At 52.9% G+C, this 20,608-nt stretch overlaps 1 protein-coding gene across 1 annotated transcript; it reads right to left on the bottom strand.

The window, feature by feature from the left end:
* Nucleotides 1-854: 854 nt before the first annotated feature.
* On the bottom strand, nucleotides 855-18,610 carry LOC125621446 (uncharacterized). Its single transcript, XM_075119805.1, has 5 exons — nucleotides 18,380-18,610; nucleotides 7,668-7,755; nucleotides 7,017-7,143; nucleotides 5,951-6,064; nucleotides 855-5,582 (listed from the first exon to the last, which is right to left on the bottom strand). The coding sequence occupies exons 2-5, from the start codon at nucleotides 7,689-7,691 to the stop codon at nucleotides 3,553-3,555; spliced, it is 2,295 nt and encodes a 764-aa protein (XP_074975906.1). The 5' UTR covers nucleotides 7,692-7,755; nucleotides 18,380-18,610; the 3' UTR covers nucleotides 855-3,552.
* Between the last annotated feature and the right edge of the window lie 1,998 nt (nucleotides 18,611-20,608).

Raw genomic sequence — 20,608 nt, 5'->3', positions numbered from 1 at the left:
TACCAGTAACCTGGCAACCAAGACTACTTAAGTCTGTCCTCCCTGTGCCTCTTCCTCTCATCTCCCACCCTGGGGTCACCTCAGTCCAAGGCCGTTGGCTGATGGGAAAAGCCAAATCCCAAGACACCCAGTTCAGCAGCAGCACGTCCCCCTCGCGCCAAGGCAGTGGGTTAACAAGGAGATTCACAGTCCTGGGCACCCTGAGAAAACGTCACAGCCGGAACCTGCAACCTGTGGAGCTCAGGGATGGTGAAATAACACCTCCAAGGGGCTTAAAAAAACAAAAACAAAAAAACCCAAGTCCAATGCTGGGGATTCCACAAGCTCCCTTGGAAGCTATTCCAGAGCTTAAATACCTGCATGGTTAGAAAGTTTTTCTAACCTCGAACGTAAACCACTCTTGCTGCAGTTTAACACTTTAACTGCTTGTCCTCCCTTCGGTGGCCATGGGGCACAACTGATCCCCAGTCTCTGTATAACAGCCCGTAGCACGGCTGCAGACCATGGCCAGTCTGCTTTTCTCAAGGCTCATAGACCCGCTTTTTTTAACTATTCCCCACAGGTCTGGTTTTCTTTGATCATGTTCTGTTCCTCTCCTCAGGACTCAATCCAATTTGTCCTCAACTTTCCTAAAGTGTAGTGCCCAGTACTGGACACAGGACTCCAGCTGAGGCCTCTCCAGGGCCGAGCAGAGCGGGACAACAACCTCCCACAACTTACCTACAATAGAATGATACCAGCCTTTTCCCCAGCTGCGTCAATGGGTGACAGGCACACAGCGTCTGAGTGAGTCCATTAAAGACCATTCTCCCTCCCACCCCCACCCCGTTATTCAAGACAAGGGACACTGGGAGTTTGAGAAACTAAATTTGAATTTATTCTTTGCAAACCAAGAAATAAAAGCTCAATTTCCCTCCACCCCCCACATGCAAGGCCCAGCCGGGCACGGTGCATTTCAGCCCTAGCTCAGTACATTGCTGCTCCAGCCACGCACGCACCCCAGGGAAAGAGGAACAAGTTAAAGCTGGTAGAAAAGCACTAACAATCCACAAGAGAGGCATTTGCCTAGCCTCCTCCTCTCAGGAATGGGGAAGATGCCGACCCCTCTCCACATCAATCCTCTTGGGGCTTCATTTGTAGTCCTCATTGTTTTGCTGACAGGTACTGGTCATTTTCATTGTTCAAAGAAGAAGCAAATCTGATGTCAAAGGAAAATCAGTAAGGACTATTTTGGCAAATTATCATTAGTCTTTTGAAGTCCCCAAGAAAACTGAGCTATATCCCGTCAAACTAATTTAATATCAAAATACATGACAGAACAGCCTTCACCAAAAAGAGAAAAACCCACGCTCCAGGGTGAGCTACAAACCACTTTCCCATTCATGAAGTGAAATCCCAGGGAATTTTAAGACTCAAAATCTTGGGAACAAATTTGCCCATTTCCTTCTGAACAGGCGAAAGCTGATTTACTCAGCACGGCCGCATTATTTGCCTGGGTTATTGACAAAGATTGAGCATCATCATCATAAAAGAAAGAGGAAAAAAGACAAACCTAACCAAAAACTTCCTGTGTACAAATGATCTGGATTAGGCTGGAAAAACTCCAAATGCCACTTTACCATTAGCTGGAGGCTGGGCTTGAAGCTCAAACTGTGCTTTGGGGTTCATTTGAATTCCCCCTTCAGGAATGTGACATTTTCTTCTCCAGCACCCAGGGGCCTGATTGAGGATCAAAGAAATCAAAGCCTGATTCCTAAGCATGGTGGGAAAAGGACACTGTGGTAAATGACACACATGAAGGTGGAGGGGTAGAATGGGAAAAGGGTAAGCTCTCCATGACTTGGGCAGAGGTTGCTCTGTGAGAGAAGACGTGTGAGGTTGATGGGGGCAGGAGGGAATCCCCCGGACCCACCCCATCCCCCTCAAATAACACAGAAGTTAAAACACCACATTATTTTACTATCCCTGCTCCCGCTTTTTTAGAATCTATTGAATGCTGGTGTATAAGGGAGAAACAGCACAAAAAATTAAATGCTTTTCAGCAGAACCTGGAGCAGCGTGAGGATGTCTGGGAATGAGACAATCTCACTGCAAAGGGGGTACTTTTAGTGACTCGAACAATCACTTTGCTAATGGGGGATTGGAATAAACTGCTCAGGGTCAATCTAGACTAGAAAAAGGGGAGGAGGAACAAAGGAGACGCACTAGCTAATCCCAACCACTTTTCCTGCCCTAGACAGACACTCGGAGGCTGATATCATCCCTCCCCATTTATTCCCCCTCTGGAAGGCACAGATTTCTCTGAGGTCACCGCGCAAGCTGCTGGCAGAGTTGGGAAAAGAGCTTAGGTCTGCTGAGTCCCAGGCTAGTGCTCTATCCACTAAGCAACGCTGCTTCCCTCTCAGAGGCTGATGCTGCTGTAGCAGAGGTGGCAAATCCAGACTTCCAACAAAAGAGCCTGTGGGAATGAGTTTCTCCTAATGGTGCTGTCTGAATGCAGAGGGGGCAGAGAGACAGGGCAGAGGGGGAGAGTGAGGAGAGGCAGCACCTCTCTACCCCTGTGCTCTCCCATCCCCTGGTCCCTTAACGGTTGATCCCCCAGAGTCCAGCGGCCTGGGGGATTCGGAGAGGGGAGGTGTTACCAGCCCCCATGGACACCCCCCTGCAGAGAAGAGCTCCAGGTAAGTGGGGGAGCCCAGCCCAGGGGCTGGTGGAAGTTGCGGGGTGGACACAGGTATCTAGAGTGAAGGTGGGGCCTGGCTCAAGTGTCCTTCTCCTCATCTCCATGGCAGGGGGATCCCGGCTGGGAAGGGAACAGAGAGGGGCATGGGCGGCGGGTATAGTAGGCTGGGGGAAACCACGCCTCCTGAAACACTTTAGCTTGGCCCTGCCCACACTCCACCAGGCCCCCTCTGGCCTGCTGGAGCAGAAGGGATAGGGCCTCAGGCAGAGGGTGAGGGGCCAGGGGCTAGCCTCCCCCCAAGGGCACGTTCACCCACCATCCATGGAGACGGGGAACTTCAGCCAGGCAGAGGGAGCATCTGGAGGAGTTTCTCTCTCTCCCTTCCCCCACCCGTGGCCCATCAGCTCAGCAGTCAGGGCTGCAGCAGGGAGGAGGGACTGATGGGGGCTTCTCCACCTCTGCCTGGGGTTTGCTTAGACCAGGCAGACCCAGAGGGTCACTGACCAGCTGATGTTTGGCTGCTGTTGGATCCTCACCCCAGCAATGGGCAGCTGGATCCTTGGGAGCCAAATGCCCCTGATGTGTGGGAACGAGGAAATGGGTTTGTCACCATGGTCGGCCCCAGTCAGGGCCATGAGATAATTTCCTGACTGTGTGGAGGCATCTCTGATGTCCAACATGGTGTTAGCTCCACTTGGAGCATTTTCCACACTGAGAACATCTCAGAAGTTTCTTCCCTGTGTGGATTTGTGGATGCCTGATACTCTGGGAGCACCAAATGAACCTTCCCCCACATTCCAGGTCTCTCTGTTGTGTGGGTCACTGAAGCGTGAAGTCAAATTGAATCTTTTCCTGCAGTCAAGGTATTCCTAGGGTCTCTCAGCCTTGTGGCTTCTCTGATGTTTGGTCAGCTCTGACCTCTTACTGAAGCTTTTTCCACAGTCAAGGCATTTAGAAGGTGTCTCTCCTGTGTGGATTCTCCTGTGTTTAGTAAGGTATGAGCGCTGACTGAAAGTTTTCCCACAGTCCAAGCATTTATGGGATTTCTCTCCTGTGTGGGTTTTCTGATGCATATTAAGGCCTGATTTGAAACTAAAACTTTTCCCACACTCAGGGCATTTGTAGGGTCTCTCTCCTGTGTGCGTTCTCCCGTGTTGAGTAAGATGTGAGCGCTGACTGAAAGTTTTCCCACACTCAAGGCATTTATAGGGTTTTTCTCCCGTGTGGATTCTCCTATGTTTAGTAAGGGCTGAACTTGCGATAAAACCTTTCCCACAGTCGAGGCATTTATAGGGTCTTTCTCCCGTGTGGATTCGTCCATGTTTAATAAGTGATGAACTTTGCATAAATCTTTTCCCACACTCAAGGCATCCATAGGTTCTCTCTCTTGTGTGGGTTCTCTGATGTCTAGTAAGCTTTGAGCTCTCACTAAAACTTTTCCCACATTCAAGGCATTGAAAGGGTCTCTCTCCTGTGTGCACTCTCTGGTGTAGAATAAGTTGTGACTTCTGAATGAAGCTTTTCCCACAGTCCAAGCATTTATGGGGTCTCTCTCCTGTGTGGATTGCCTGATGTCTAGTAAGGTTTGTTTTGTCAACTAAACTTTTCCCACAGTCGAGGCATTTATAAGGTTTGTCACCTCTGTGTGTTCTCTGATGCTTAATAAGGTGTGAGCGACGAATGAAATCTTTCCCACACTCAAGGCATTTACATGGTCTTTCTCCTGTGTGGATTCTCTTATGTTTATTAAGGGATGAACTTTCCATAAAACTTTTCCCACACTCAAGGCATTTATAGGGTCTTTCTCCTGTGTGGATTCTCCTATGTTTAATAAGGGATGAACGTTCCATGAATCTTTTCCCACACTCAAGGCATTTATAAGGTCTCTCTCCTTTGTGGATTCTCCTGTGTTGAATAAGAGATGAACTTTGAATAAAACTTTTCCCACACTCAAGGCATTTATAAGGTCTCTCTCCTGTGTGGGTTCGTTGATGTGTAATAAGCTGTGATTTCTGAATAAAACTTTTCCCACATTCAAGGCATATAAAGGGTCTCTCTCCTGTGTGCACTCTCTGGTGTATAATAAATTGTGACTTCTGAATGAAGCTTTTCCCACAGTCCAAGCATTTATGGGGTCTCTCTCCTGTGTGAATTGCCTGATGTCGAGTAAGTTTTGTTCTGTCAACAAAATTTTTCCCACAGTTGAGGCATTTATATGGTTTGTCGCCTGTGTGGACTCTCTGATGCTTAATAAGGTGTGAACGGCAAATGAAATTTTTCCCACACTCAAGGCATTTATAAGGTCTCTCTCCGGTGTGGATTCTCCTATGTTTAATAAGGTCTGAGCTCTGACTGAAAGTTTTCCCACAGTCCATGCATTTATAGGGTTTCTCCCCCGTGTGGGTCCTCTCATGTCTAATAAGGGCCGATAACACACTGAAAACTTTTGCACACTCAAGGCATTTATAGGGTTTCTCTCCCGTGTGCAGTCTCTGCTGTATAATGAGAAATGACTTCTCACTGAAGCTTTTCCCACAGTCCAAGCATTCATAGGACTTCTCTCCTGTGAGGGTTCTCCAATGTGTAAGAAGGTTTCCACTGAAATGGAATCTTTTCCCACAGTCAAGGCATTTGTAGGGTCTCTCTTCATTGTGACTTGTCTGCTGGACTGTGGTTTCCTTGGGATCTTTGCATCCTCCACCATGTTGAATGGATTCATCCAGTTTGTTTCCTAGCTGCATCTCTGATCTATGTCGATCTCCCCAGGCTTCTCCCTGTTCCAAGCACTTGGAGAAATTCCCTTCAGCTTTTCTCAAAAATGTCTCCTGCGGTTCCACTTTCCCAGGACCTTCCTGCTGCTGAATCTCCTCCTTGTTCTCACTCACTGTCCTATCACCTGCTGGGAGAGAGAGAATCCAGACAGGAGTCACTGCCTCTGCCGGGGAGAAGGGACCGAAAGGGGAATAGCAAAGAGGGAAAACACAACACAGTGACTGCTGGGGAGATGGAGACATTGGATTCTGCCTCCACATCCCACCCAAACATTTCCAGGGAAGTAAAGTCAGGGAGGAAATTCCTGACAGCTAACAGGATGGGTGGGAAGCCGTGACTGATATCTGCCTTGATGCTACAACACCTGCTGACTGCAGCCCTGACTTGGGTGAGATGGGGCAGAACTGGGGGCTCTCGCTCACGGCACGTTTTGGGAGGTCCAGCTTTTTTCTTTACTCACCAAATGTTTCTGTCTCAGTTTGCCTGACTCCTCACCTGTGTGGGTGCCTCTCGGGCTCTCCCTTTCCTCGTCGGCCTGGAGATCTGGGACCCACGGCTCTTCCCCTCGTTCCAGCTGGGTGATCAGGTCAGGTTTGGGAACGGGAAATCCTGCTCAGGGGGTGAAAATAAGAATGGCCATACTTGGTCAGACCAAAGATCCATCTAGCCCAGTATCCTGTCTGCCGACAGTGGCCAATGCCAGGGGACCCCAGAGGGAATGAACAGAACAGGCAATCACCAAGTGATCCATCCCCTGTCACTCATTCCCAGCTTCTGGCAAACAGAGGCTAGGGACACCATCCCTGCCCATCCTGGCTAATAGCCATTGATGGACCTGTCCTCCATAAACTTATCTAGGGTTTTTTTGAACCCTGTTATAGTCTTGGGCTTCACAACATCCTCTGGCAAAGAGTTCCACAGGTTGACTGTGGGTTGTGTGAAGAAACGCTTCATTTTGTTTGTTTTAAACCTGCTGCCTATTAATTGCATTTGGTAAATCAGGCAAGGTCAGGGAGCATGGAGTCTTGGTAGAGTATTTGTCACAAGGAACATTCCCTGAGTTTAACCTGACCCTACATGGGACTGTGGTAACTCAGACCCTTGGGAGCAGACGACATCGGGGGAGGGGGCGGGGGTGTTGTCACGCCCTCACTAGGAGTTCTCAGGGTAGATGTGCTCTGGGGGACTTGCTGGCACACACAGCTCGGGTATTGAACTCTTGCCTATTTCCTAAGCTGCAGAACCTAGAGCCCTCCCCATGGATGGAGCTGGTCCCAAGAAGGAAGGTGAACGGTGTAGGAAAGAGAAATAATATAGGCAGAACAATACCCTGCTTCTGGCCTCTTGAAAGTGGGAGAGATGGGGATGAATTAGTATGTCCATTAGGTTTCTGACTCCCTTGTTCCCTTGAGCGGGGTGTGGTGATGAAAGTATCTCTCACACTGGAGCTGTGGACCTCGCGACCCTCCCCACCAATCCAAGGGACCAGAGAAGAATCTGACCAGAGTTAGACACGCAGACCCCACAGCTTCTAATAGCTAGGAACACAGGAATCCCTTACCCAGCGAGGTCACCGTCTCGTAGTTCTCCTGCATGACGTCCCTGTAGAGGGCTCTCTGAGCGGGGTCCAGCAGAGCCCCCTGCCCCTCGGTGAAATACACAGCCACCTCCTCGAAGGTCACCGGCATCTGAAACATCAGTTCCTGCATTCAGCACCTGCTGCCCCAGTCGCAATCCCACTAGTCAGGGGGAGGAGGCCCAGAGGAGCAGAATCCCACCCCCACCCTGCTCAGAGCAGCCAGGAGGCTTCAGGGGATGGGAGAAGGTGAGAGCTCCTTGTCCCCCCAGCACACAGAGCAGGGCAGGGTCTTCTCATTTCCCACTCGCCTACCAGCCACAGGCTGAGACGGGAAGCAGAGCTCTGAGCTGGGGACAGGGACAGGAATCCCGACAGCTTCCCTTCGTATTTCACAGCAGCCTCTGGCCAGTGGGGTCAGGCTCCAGCACTGGGAGTCTGGTCACTTTTCCCAGCCCTGCCCAGGGGGCTGTTTCCTGTTTCAGAAATGGAGGGAATGTTCTCCCCTCCCCCCACCCGCCAATGGGCCTGTTCAGAAAATCAGATCCCAGGCTGATCATGTCCCAGCAGGTTTATCACAGCCTGCCCCTCCCCCTGTACAGCAAATCCCCCTGCAGCTCCCTGAAAATCCCCTACCTGAGCTGGCTCCATCACAGCCATTTCCCTTCCCTGTCCCCTGGAAGACGGGAGGATCTGGAGCGAAACGTGGACGTGATTCCTCAGCCTGTCAGGGCGAGAGGGGCGACGGTGGAGGTTTCAGAAGGGGCTTGAGTCCATTTCACACCCCGATTCCCCCCAGGCTCCATCCCTGCAGACAGACGCTCTGGGCTCTGCCACGCTGGGAAAACCCTCAGTCACTTTATTACAACACAGACCCAGCCCCTCCCTCCAGCACTGAACCCCCGGGACACTTTTAAACCCTCCCAGGGCAGAGTCTCTGAGACAAATGCTAGAAAAGAGCAGAATCAAAGGAACCACTTTGGGGGATTTCCCCTGATATCGGCCCCGAGGGCAGCGTGTCCCCCAGCAGCGCGGGGACTGGGCAGAGGCAGAGCCTGGTTTTTCCTCTGTCAGCTCCTCCCCTTGTTCCCAGGAAAGTCAGGCTGCCCGGGGGGATGCAGGGAAGGGATCCGGCAGGTCTGGGAACTGGGAACCTCCCTCCCCACGTCTTGCTCCTGCTGCCACTTTTGGTCTCACCATTCCCCTTCCTGTCTCCGTCCCTCCCGCCTCTGCCTGGGAGAACTGGGGACTCTCCCGTTCCCAGGGGCGCTCGCTCTCCAGTGTGAGCCTGGCTGTGTCACTGAGGGCAGCAGCTCTGGGACCCACAGGCACAGGGGGAGCCCCTTCCACTCCGGTACAAACTCAGCAGCAGGTCCCTGTCCTGCCTGGCCCCAGCCCTTTCCCCCAGGTCTCTCCCCTCACTTGGAGGCTCTGGCTCAGGAGCTGATATGGGCAGAGCCCAGGGCTGCTGCGGGGGCTGGTTCCAGCCATGGTTAAAGTCCCCACCCCAGCTGAGCCCAGAGTGGGGGTTAAGGAAGGCCTCTCCCTGGCACAGACCCCGCTGGGGAGCAGCAGTTTCACACTCTGGGCTCTCAGGTAGAGGAGGCAGCATCTGACCCAGGTAGCTCAATTCAAGGGCTCTGACATCAGGAGCAGAGAGAGACACGCACCAGCTGCCTCCTCTCCCTGAGCAATAATCGGAGCCTTCTGGTGGCAGCACCTAATGACTGAGCCTCCCTGTCCTGCCCCTGCAGCCCCCAGGGACAGGCAGGCAGAGGCTGATCCCATCGGCCCATCCACACTCCCCGCCTGCCAGAGCCAGCAGTGACTCTGGTCTCACACCAGTGTGGCTGAGATCTGAATCCTGCCCAGAAATCAGGCCAGGGCCCTGGGCAGCCCCAAACACTCAGGAGACAGACCCCAAAATCATGAGTGTGTCTGAAAATAATAAACTGGGAGCAGGGTGTGTGTGGGGGGGCGGGGGGTCTGGATATTTGCCTTGTAGCTTCTGAGCCCTGAGGAGGAAGGCTCCATCTACTCCCAAAGGATCATGGACTATTTGCGGTAAAAGATTTCCCCCCTGACTTCTGCGTGGGGCAGCCCCACACCCTCTCCTGACCCATGGGATGGGGGAGCTGCCCTTGTATCTCTCCCAGACCCCTGCCCTGTTTGTCTCCCTTCCCCAGCCAGTCTGCTCTTGCTCTCACAGTCTCTCCCCAGCCTCCCCTCCCCACATCCCCCCCTTTCCTTTGCAGTGCCCCCCCACACTCAGAGTTTCCTTCTGTTGCAGCCCTGTTCCCATCTGCCCCATAAGTTTCCCCTGATTACCCTGCAACGCCACATCCTCCCCAGCGCATTCCCAGCCCCCATCCCATCCTGCCCCCTGCATCCCACTCATGCCCTTCATACATCCCCGTTCCCCCCTCAATCCCCTCTTATCTACACACACAAACCCACCTCCACCCCTCTTTAGAGCCCTTCTGGTGTAGTGCGAGAAACTGCTGTTTCTAGGAATTTGCTACTTGGGGTGCACTCAGTATGCGCAAACAAACTGAGCATGGTCAGTAACATCTGCTGAAGCCACTGCCCTTACTGGGCACAAGATGCTGTGGATTGCTTTTTACAGGGGTTAAAAAGGGGCAAAGGGGGCAAATCGGAGAGGGTGGCCAGGGTCTGAGCAGGGGGCAAAAACTGACTGGTCAGGGGGGTCAAGAAGCTGGGGGCAGGGTTAGGATAGGGGCTGAGGGGCAAAATCAGGGGTTAAGCCCAGGGGTGAGGCACTGCCAGAGGGTGACAAAGGGCAAAACCCCTGGCTGAAGGGGTAACAGTTACCCCGGTTGGACTGAGACACCTCCTTCCCCTCAGCCCCATAATTCTCCCACTGCAGCCTGATTCCCCTGTGTCGACCCGTCCTCCACTCCCCCCTGCCCCCTTGCACTTCTTTAGCCTGCTCCCCCTACAGCACGGGGGGAGGGGGTGTCTCTCTTACCTTCCCTCCGAGCGGGGCCCCCCGGGGCAGGGGCCAGGCTGGGAAGGGGGCCCTGTCCAGGCTGGGGGCTCTGCCCTGGGAGAGGCTCCCGGGGAGCAGCGGGAAGGGCCCGGCTGGAGGTTCCCCTCTCCCGGCTGCAGCCCGGGCTCCGGGCTCCCAGCACCAGCCGCCGGGGCTCGGGGATCTCGCCGGGAGCCTGGGAGCCAGAGTCCCCGCAGCGGCTGCGAGTCACTTCCCGCGGCCGGGACTGGCCCCAGCGCTCGCTCCCCCCAGAGCCGCCCCCCAGCCGCTCTTGGGTCCTAGCGATCAACCCACAGATCTGCAGCCCCCTGTCCCAGATCCTGCCCCCTGGGGGCCACACCTGCCCTGGGCACAGGCAGCTTCTCCCCGCATTAAGGGAGCGTCATGCATAGAAGCAAATGTACCATTGGGCAAACAGACAAGAGACAATCCCAGAGAGCAGGGAGAAGGGGGGGTTTCTACGGAGACTGGGGATTGTTCCAGAGAGTCCCCAATGTCTACATGGACACAGGGATGATGGGGGTCCTGGTCCTGGAGAGGCAACCCAGAGATAGACCTGTAGACCGTGTTTCTCGGTGACACTGACACTGATTTTCTCTGGTAACAGACGGGCACAGGGAGCAGTTGGCCAGAGCTGGTTTCTTGTCTGCACCCCACACTCACTGGCTACCAGTCCTGGGCCGGAGCTACCGGCTCTGCTCCCTTCACTCCATGGAGCTGTCAGAGCTTTGCCACCAGGTTTCCTAGAGTTATTTGTGGGGCCGGATTAATCCATCTCTGGGCTCTAGGCAAAAGCCCTTCATGTCTTCCCCCCTGCACTAGGGATCCCCTCTGCCCCTCTCCCGGCTGGCTCCCCCCGAGGACACTGAGAGCAGCTCGTTGTCGCACACCTGCATATCAGCGGTGAAGCTCTAGCTAATCTGGTTCAGAGGTTGGTGCTCTGCCCACTCAGCTTTGGCCCCATTAACACCCCACACACACCCCAAATAGGACAGGGAGCATGGCATGGGGGACAAAATGGAGTGAGCTGTGTTGTGACCTGGTGCATGGGAGGTCACATTGCCACTCGCTCAATTTTAGCCTCATGCAAACCCCCTCCAAAACAGGGTGCAGGCCTTCGGCCCTAAGCATATACTTAGGTTGCCTATGCCTTAATTCAGCCCTAACTGCACTTGATCTGTCCCAGGCTGGGGGCCTGCAGGGGAGTTATTCAGTTGCTATTATGTCTGGTCCCTGTTCAAAGAGAGGAGGCTGCACTCGTATAGTGGATGTTTTATCCCAGAAAGGAGTACCTGTTCTTCCCCAGCTCACTGGCTAAAGTGATCCCCACTCAGTTTGGCCTAGAAGGGGGAAGAGGTGTGACACAGTGGGAATTTTTTGTAATATTTTTGTATGAATAGTGTGCATGGCTCAGTTTCCCCTATATGTAGCATTGTTAACTAGAAAAGGAGTACTTGTGGCACCTTAGAGACTAACCAATTTATTTGAGCATAAGCTTTCAAGTGAGCTGTAGCTCACGAAAGCTCATGCTCAAATAAATTGGTTAGTCTCTAAGGTGTCACAAGTACTCCTTTTCTTTTTGCGAATACAGACTAACAGGGCTGTTACTCTAAAAACCTGTCATTGTTAACTAGGTGTCCGGAAAAGGTTGTTTACTGCAGAGATCCAGCTGTGACTGATGCCTAGATGTCTGCGCTCCATGTCCATGGAGAGTCTGAGAACACAATGGCCACTTGAATTGCCCAGACATTTGGTACCTAGCACCTAACAACCATGGATGGCCCTCCTCCCCTCTGCAGTAAGCCAGCCCTGTTTGACCAGCTGGAGAACAAAGGGATGAGGAGGAGGACCAGGGAACAAGGTCTGCCCAGGGACAAGAACAAAGGACTGAGGAGGGGCCATGTCAGGTGTTGTTAAGTGTGGGCTCTTGGAGGCTTAAGACTTTCTGGAACCGGGACGAAAGAGAGGCTGGAGGACTGTGTGCTCTAGGCTGGCCAAGATGGACCATGCTGTAACTTTCTGATCTCTGTGCTAACCACGGATGCTCTATGTCTTCCAGAAATCTCTATCTATCCCTCCTGCTTTCACGACACTGGCTGAGAGTCCAGTCCGATGCTGAAGGTGGGGGTGTGTCGCTCCCTTTGGGTGTACAAGTCTCCCTCGGGTGTCCAACTCAGGTGGACTTGCTGGGTGGGAAGGGAGCTGAGGGTTTGGTGAAACTAAGTGGCTTGCGGTCAGGAAAGAGTGAGACCCGCAGAGGGGGGCTGGCACACTGCAGAGGTCCTCGCGGGGCCTGTTCCAGAGCACTGGATTGGTAGATCCATGGCAGGATCTGTGTCTCAGTTTTTCATCCGGGGTCACATGCTGCTGCCTCCTCCCTTGAGACCTGGGAGCCTGAACTGAGCAGCTGCTGCTCCCCCAGCAGGGTCCCTGCTGGGGAGAGAACAACTCTGGCAGGCCAGTGGTGGGGTACCCACCTGGGGGGGTCCAGTCTTCTTTTCCAAGGACTCTGTAAAGACTCCTCCAAAGTGTCACAGGTTCAGCAGGAGAGATTAAGGGACCCCCACATCAGAAGATCCCATGTTCCAGAGGTGAGAGCACTGGGAGCCCCCTGTTCAAATCCTTTCTCCCCATCAGGCAGAGGAGGGAATTGAACCTGGGCCTCCCACATCTGGGTGATTACTCTGACCCCTGGGCTACATGCTTAAGGGAGGGATCACACACACACACACTCTCCTCTGTTTGTTTTGTGCAGCTTGACATCTGCCTAACTCATTCTCACAGGCAGGCACCTAGGCCACCTGACTCCAGCAGAGGGGTTCCCAGCGGTACATTCGCAGGCAGAGAGAGGTGCTGGGAGGCTGCTGAGTGCGCCCAGGGCTGGGATTCACCTCACTTCCAGCTGCCTCCGATGCCAGGAATCTTGCCTGTGGCAGCTGGGTGTTAGCCCCAACCACAACCAGCCTCTCACCACTAGAGCGCTCTCCCCCGGGCTATACCAGCCCTGCAAGCTAACCGTAGACCCACTCCAGCCCCCGAGCCCTTCAAAGGGTGCCCTTTTGGTGCCCAGCCCCCTATCATGGGATACTCACAGAAATCCCTGATCTGCAGTTCCCCTCTGACCCCTCTGACCCTGACAGCATCCCAATGCGAGAGGCCAAGGGTCTCCCTGGTATTTAGCAGTTTCAGCTGGCTTAACCAGCCCAACTCACTGTTGCCATAATGAAAAGGAGGACTTGTGGTACCTTAGTGACTAACCAATTTATTTGAGCATAAGCTTTCGTGAGCTACAGCTCACTTCATCGGATGCATACTGTGGAAAATACAGAAGATGTTTTTATACACACAGACCATGAAAAAATGGGTGTTTATCACTACAAAAGGTTTTCTCTCCCCCCACCCCACTCTCCTGCTGGTAATAGCTTATCTAAAGTGATCACTCTCCTTACAATGTGTATGATAATCAAGGTGGGCCATTTCCAGCACAAATCCAGGGTTTAACAAGAACGTCTGAGGAACAATGGGTGGGGAAGGAATAAACAAGGGGAAATAGGTTACTTTTTATAATGAATCAACCATTCCCAGGCTCTATTCAAGCCTAAGTTAATTGTATCCAATTCCAACAGGAGAGTGGTTTGGGGGTGGGGGGGGGGGAGAAAACTGGATTTGTGCTGGAAATGGACCATTTGATTATCATGCACATTGTAAGGAGAGTGATCACTTTAGATAAGCTATTACCAGCAGGAGAGTGGGGTGGGGGGAGAGAAAACCTTTTGTAGTGATAAACACCCATTTTTTCATGGTCTGTGTGTATAAAAACATCTTCTGTATTTTCCACAGTATGCATCCGATGAAGTGAGCTGTAGCTTACGAAAGCTTATGCTCAAATAAATTGGTTAGTCTCTAAGGTGCCACAAGTACTCCTTTTCTTTTTGCGAATACAGACGAACACGGCTGTTACTCTGAAACATGTTGCCATAATATGGATCTAAAAGGTGCCGTGTCGTATAGCATTGGAAAACTACGAACTCACTGCTCAGTGATATTCTTGCATGAGGTAAGTGTGGGCGATACATGAAGAATTGTAAATATATATGAGCAGGAATATGTTCTTAAAAGCCTGGCTGTCAGGCTTAAGTCACCCCGCCCCAGACAAAGGAATGTGGTTCTTCCGCCTGCCTGAACCTGTCTGCAATGTAAATGGAGCGAGGGCAATGAAATTACATTTACACCAAGGGGAGACAATGTCAACCAAAGTGGAAGATGCCACTTCCCACTCTCAGTGGCAGATGGAAGCCACAGCTCCAAGAAGCCTTCCTGCCTCCTGAGGCGAGGTCATTGAACTCTGGAAGCTATAACCAGGCCACAAAGCCAGCTTGGCACACATTGCTGGGCAGATCAAAGCGGGCCGAGCTCCTGTACACCTGTGAAAAGTGGAATCTTCCAGCCAAGAAGTCTGAAGGTCCCCAAAAAACATAATCTAGGTGAGAAACCTGCTGAGACACAAGGCTCAGATTCACTGAAGATAAATGTACACACTAGAAAGCACGTTTTGTGTGTAACCTCTCCTGGCTTTTTCACACTTACTGGACATCCCTTAATCCTAGGTTCCCTGGGAATAAATTCAGTTTTAGTTTTACAACAAACCATCTCAGTGCCGTGTGAATCCTCAGCTAACTAACAGGGTGGGGCTGTGCACTGTCTCTTTAAGAGAGCAGCAGACTTACTAAAGTTCTGTGAGTGCTACACTCAGGAGGATCTGACCCAACACAGGTGGTGACAACCCCTCACTGGTCTGGGTTGAACCCCACAGCATCACAATGGCACTAGACCAGTTTCACCTGAGACCACCGCTCTGGTATCAAGCTTGAATCTGCTGATAGTAAAACAAAACGAAGTTTATTTTGAGAGAGAGGAGAGCTTTAAATAGAATCAACGGGGAGGGATGGAAACAAAAAATTCAGAAAACTGGGACAAGGGCCTACACTGATTAGAAGTTACATTTTCTACCTGATAAAAAGATCCTCACTTAGGTCAGTCTTTCACAGCATCTGCTAGGCCCAAGGAGCCAGCCCCCAGTCTTCCAGGAAGTATCCTGCTTCAGTGACTGGATGCAGAGTGTCCTGTGACACATTAAAAAGAAAAGGAGGACTTGTGGCACCTTAGAGACTAACCAATTTATTTGAGCATAAGCTTTCGTGAGCTACAGCTCACTTCATTGGACGAAAGCTTACGCTCAAATAAATTGGTTAGTCTCTAAGGTGCCACAAGTACTCCTTTTCTTTTTGCGAATACAGACTAACACGGCTGCTACACTGAAACCTGTGACACACTGAATCAGTCTTTTGTCTTTCTTCCCAGGCAGGGCGATCCCCTCGCTGTCAGATCCTCCTTCTCACTGTCACAACCTTTCAGTGTTTATAGTTCAGCTTTCATGGTTTTCCATTCATTTTCTGAATAGGCGCAATGGTGGACAGTCGGTCAACCCATTGCATAATGGGCTAGCCAGGGAAAACTCCCTCCAATTTAAATGGGCTGTCACCAAAACCAGTGATTCCCTGGTGACTCACTTTCACTCCAACACCATAAGGGGATAACTTTCAAGACATTTACGTTATTACTTCTATATCACCCATACACGCCTCTCGCAATATTTATGAGTATCAACACGTTATAAGCTTTCAGGAGAGATCTCACATGCGACTTCTTAAGGATAAGTACCAGGAAAACAATGCATTAAGCGTAGTGAGTTTGTCAGGTGTGAGACAGGAGTTGCTTGTATTGAAGAGTGAGCCTTTTGCCTTTGTGGAACATGGGCCTTTGTGGAACATGGGCAGGGCCACAGCCTGGATTAGGTGAGGTTTAGCCTGCCCTGGCCTTTGATACCCACCACCCATGACACCACATCCAAGAGACAAACTCCATTGTGTTGGGCGTACCGCCTCCCTTTGCTCGGCTACAACTAAATGAAAATGTAACACCGTGCGACAGCTCCCCCTCCTTCTCCTCGGCCCGGGGAGCCGTGCGGCAGCTCCCCACCCCAGCTCACCTTTGCTCCACCTCCTCCCCGAGCACGCTGCCACCGTTCCACTTCTCCCGCCTCCCAGGCTTGCAGCACCAATCAGCTGATTGGCGCCGCAAGCCTGGGAGGGAGAGAAGCAGAGCGGGGCGGCGCGCTCAGGGGAGGAGGCGGAGCAGAGGTGAGCTGGGGCAGAGAGCGGTTCCCCTGCGTGCCCCCCCCACACCCCCATTACTTGCTGCAGGCGGCCCTCCCCGCGCCCCCCTGCCCCAGCTCACCTCTGCTCCACCGCCTCCCCGGAGCGCGCTTTTGGCTGCCCCCAACCACTTGGAGCCCTAGGCGGCCGCCTAGTTTGCCTAGTGGTTTCACTGGCCCTGGCTGTTATTGAAGCTTTTCTCACATTCCAAGCATTCATGGGGCTTCTCTCCAGTGTGAATTATCTGATGTGTAATAACGGCTGATGTGCAACTAAAAGTTTTCCCGCAGTCCAAGCACTTAGGGGGGTTTTCACCTGTGTGGATTCTCTGATGAGTGATAAGGTTTGATTTCTGATTGAAGCTGTCAATCAAGCTGTCAATGAAGCCATCTGTCAAGCTGCGTCCACAATGGGGCTCAGGTCGACTTAACTATGGTGCTCAGGGCTCAAAACTTTGCCTTGCCCTGAGTGAAGCAGTAGATGGATCTGATTGTTCACTGTAGCCCAGGCCTTACAACACAGACCCGGCCCCTCCCAGCAGGCTCCACCCACTAACACTTCTAAACACCCCCAGCATCAGAGCTGGGCACAGTTCATGGCAACTGCTCCTGTATTTCTGCTCAGTGGTCCAGCCAGGGCACCCACTGGGCCCCGCCCCAGCAATCGCCTCTCAGGCGTAGAGACCAAGTCTTCCCTAGGCCATGTCTACACGAGCACTTATGCAGGCAAAACTTCTGTCGCTCAGGGGGGTGAAGAAAGCTCTCCCCCCGACACAGCGACTGCCGCTCACTGAGCTGGTTTTATTGTGTAGACGGGAGAGCTCTCTCCTGTCGGTGTAACGTGGCCACACGAGCGGTCTCAGAGCAGCAAACCTGTGCAGCTCCCAGTTTGTAAGTGCAGACGTGGCCCAAGGAAATCCATCGCACTCGTACTGTTCCCAAAAGGCCTTTGAAATCCCTAATATCTCCCAGAGATGGCATCAGTCCCATCTTCCCCCCAAAGGACACCCATACAACCACACAGCAGCCCACAAGCAGTAGCATTGTCAAGACAAGGGACTCCCAAAATGCTTACACTTAATTCAATACGGATTAGAATCACAGACCCATAGGGTCAGAGGAACCACAAGGATCATCTACTCTAACCCCTGCCAAGATGCAGGATTTGTTGTGTCTAAGCCAACCAAGGCAGAGGGCTATCCAGCCTCCTTTGGAAAACCACTGGTGAAGGAGCTTCCACGACAACCCCGAGGCGTCTGTTCCATTGTCCTCCTGAGATTTTTCCCAAGATTTATTGTAAATCGCTTATGCTGTAGTTTGATCCCATTGCCTCTTGTCCTGCCCTCTGGGGCAAGAGAGAGCAACTTCTCCAGATACCGGCCTCCTCTTCTCCCTCAGCAATAACCAGAGCCCTCTAGTCTGACGGCAACAACTAATGAACGAGCTGCCCCGGACTCCCCCTGCAGCCCCCAGGGACAGGCAGGTAGAGGCTGATCTCACTGGCCCATCCGCACTCACCCCCTGCCAGAGCCAGCCGTGACTCTAGTCTGACACCGGTGTGGGTGAGAGCCGAATCCATGGCACAGGGAAGCTGCCATTGTCTCTCTCACCACCCCTCTTCCTTTTCACTGCCTCTGTCTCTCCCTTCCCCAGCCAGCCTCCAATTGCTCTCCCATTCCCCCTCCGGCCTCCCCAGTCCCCTCTCCCCGCATCCCTTTTCCTTCACTAGTTCTCACCACCCAGATTTCCCTCTATTCCGGCCCTGTGTCCTGTGGGCTCCACAATTCTCCCCCATACAGTGATCCCCCTGCGTTGTCTCATCCTCCATGCAGCGCCCCCCCTGCCCCTGCCCCCTGCATCGCCCTTCAGCCTCTGCACTCATCACACATCCCTGTTCATCTGTAAATCCCCTCTTGCCCACACCCTCTTCACACATCTTGGGACTCCCACCCCCCTTTGTCCCCCCACGTGTGGCTGTCCCAGACCCCAGCGCACACACGGAGCTGGCGGCAGCTTTCCCGGGCCCGGGGCAGGGAATCGCAGCCAGCTCCGCGGGGAGCAGCCCGGGGCCAAACCCGCCCCCTGCAGCCCGGGGGTGACGGGAGGGGGGCGGGTCTCTCTTACCTTCCCTCCGAGCGGGGCCCCCCGGGGCAGGGGCAGGGGCCGGGCCGGGAAGGGGCCCTGGCCAGCCTGGGGGCTCTGCCCTGGGAGAGGCTCCCGGGGAGCAGCGGGCAGGGCCCGGCTGCAGGTTCCCCTCTCCCGGCTGCAGCCCGGGCTCCGGGCTCCCAGCACCAGCCGCCGGGGCGCGGGGATCTCGCCGGGAGCCGGAGTCCCCGCAGCGGCTGCGAGTCACTTCCTGCGGCCGGGACACAGGGAGCCCGCTCATTGTTCCCACCCAGCTGCTCCTGGGTCCTAGCGATCAACCCACCGATCTGCAGGCCCCTGCCCCAGACCCTGCCCCCTGGGGCCCCACCTCCCCTGGGCACGGGCAGCTTCTCCCAGCCCTATGCAGGTGTCCTGCCTAGAAGCCACACCACAGGGTCAATAGGGGGGACAGAAAGGAGACGAGCAGATCTCGGGATGGGAGGAGAAGGGGGGTTTCTATGGAGGCTCCAGGTTGTTCCAGATGATCCAGGGGTGACGGGAGCCGGGGACACTCTGTGTGTGATTCATTCTGGTAACAGACTGGCACAGGGAGCAGGTGGTCAGAGCTGGTCTCTTCTCTCCACACCAGGCTCACTGGCCACCAGCCCTGGGCTGGAGCTACCAGCTCTGCTCCCCTAGCTCAGGTCATGGAGCTGTCAGAGCTTTGCCACTGGGTTCTGCTGGTTACCTGTTGGTCCAGATGAACCCACCCTGAGCTCTATTTAAACCCCTTCATGTCTGCCCCCCTCCTAGGGATCCCCTCTGCCAATCTCCCAGCTGGCTCCCCCCTGTGGGCACTGACTGCAGCTCCTTGTCAGGCACCTGGATGTCAGCAGCAAAGCTCCTGTTGCTCTGGGTCAGGAACTGGTGCTCTACCCCCTCAGGATTGTCTCCTTTTCCCCCCTCCTCATTTTCCAATTGTCACCAAAATCATCCCCCTTTTCCTGATGGCTGCCTAGAAAATCCACTGAAATGTTGGAATTGATCAGATGCAGCCATCAAAACAGACCAGTGTCATCGGGTTAAGTGCAGGGCCCAGGGATTTCCCTACATCCCCCCATAGGGGTGTTTGCCCCCCTGAATTTCCCCAACCCCGCCCCCAATTTTGTGAACTAGTTACATACATTGTTGCCAATTTAGTGATTGTTTGGAAATTTGAATTAAAATTGAAACATTAATACACACTTTAAAAGCATATAAAGTGTATCATAAAATACATGTATCTGAAAAAGTATAATAGATTTGGAAAATATGAACATAGACTAGTTTCCTTATACAGCTGTTGTTTTTTGTGACAATGTCAGTGCATTCATTTCAGTAATGTTGGCCAACCTAATAATTTCAAATTATTATTTATAAGCAAGGTCTAAATGAGCTCTCCCTGACAGCGAGTGATGAGCTGGAGGCTGGGGGGAAAGACTTCAGAACCAGATTGCATTTACATTCACACCTAATCTACCTAGGTATCCAGCAAATAGATCTGTGTTGCCCAAGTGATAGATTTTGGCTGGGATTGGGTTACAAATCACTTGAATGTGGGGGGGGGGGTAAAGAAATGTTGTTGTTCTTATTGTCTGAGTAAAGGGCAGTAGAACTGTACTTAGCCTGTGCCGATTTCGGACATCAAGAGAGAGGGTGGGGACAGGTGTTTTGCTTGATGGTCTGCCTGAGTCACAAGTACTATTTGACCTGCCCCTCTCAATTGTTTAAAGACAGAGCTCTTTAGGCTCCATAGATAACAAAACAAACGTGGAGCCTAAGTGACCACTACAACTTAAATCACTGATAATCAGGTGTAAGTGCTTAGACCTGCTGTGGGACAGTGTTTCTGTGGAAGAGATGGCCCAGTCTGCACTAGCAGCGAGGTTCCCCCGCTGAGAGCTCAGCTGAAATCACTGAGAGCTGGGTGGAACCGCAAGAGACCAACTCACAGAGGTCATGACGGCAGCAGAAGGTGATGGTGCAGGGCCATTGGCAACAGAGCGGTGGAGTGAACGGTGGCACAATGAACAACAGTGGCCAGAGCGAACAGTGAGCAGTTGGAGGAACGAACAAGGTACCTTCTTGCCCCCCACCTGGGAGGTGAACTCATGTGAAGCAGCGCTGAACTCTGAGTCTCCACTGACCAAGGACAACACCGGTGAGTGTCAATGAGGCTGTTAAGAATGCTGGAGACACAACAGAGTTCATGTGAACAAACATGGCTGT

The sequence above is a fragment of the Caretta caretta genome, chromosome 14, assembly GCF_965140235.1.
Source record: "Caretta caretta isolate rCarCar2 chromosome 14, rCarCar1.hap1, whole genome shotgun sequence".
Lineage (NCBI taxonomy): Eukaryota > Metazoa > Chordata > Testudines > Cheloniidae > Caretta > Caretta caretta.
The sequence above is the reverse complement of the archived record's forward strand: the minus strand, read 5'-3'. Positions and strand labels throughout refer to the sequence as shown.

What these genes read in the sequence shown, in the direction of transcription:
- LOC125621446 (XM_075119805.1), bottom strand. Translation starts at nt 7,691, where the DNA reads ATGGCTGTGATGGAGCCAGCTCAG. An exon ending in CTGTGATGGAGCCAGCTCAG is followed by an intron (nt 7,144 to 7,667) that starts GTAGGGGATTTT and finishes CTGATGTTTCAG; the next exon opens with ATGCCGGTGACCTTCGAGGA. An exon ending in CCCGAGAGGCACCCACACAG is followed by an intron (nt 5,583 to 5,950) that starts GTGAGGAGTCAG and finishes TCTCTCTCCCAG; the next exon opens with CAGGTGATAGGACAGTGAGT.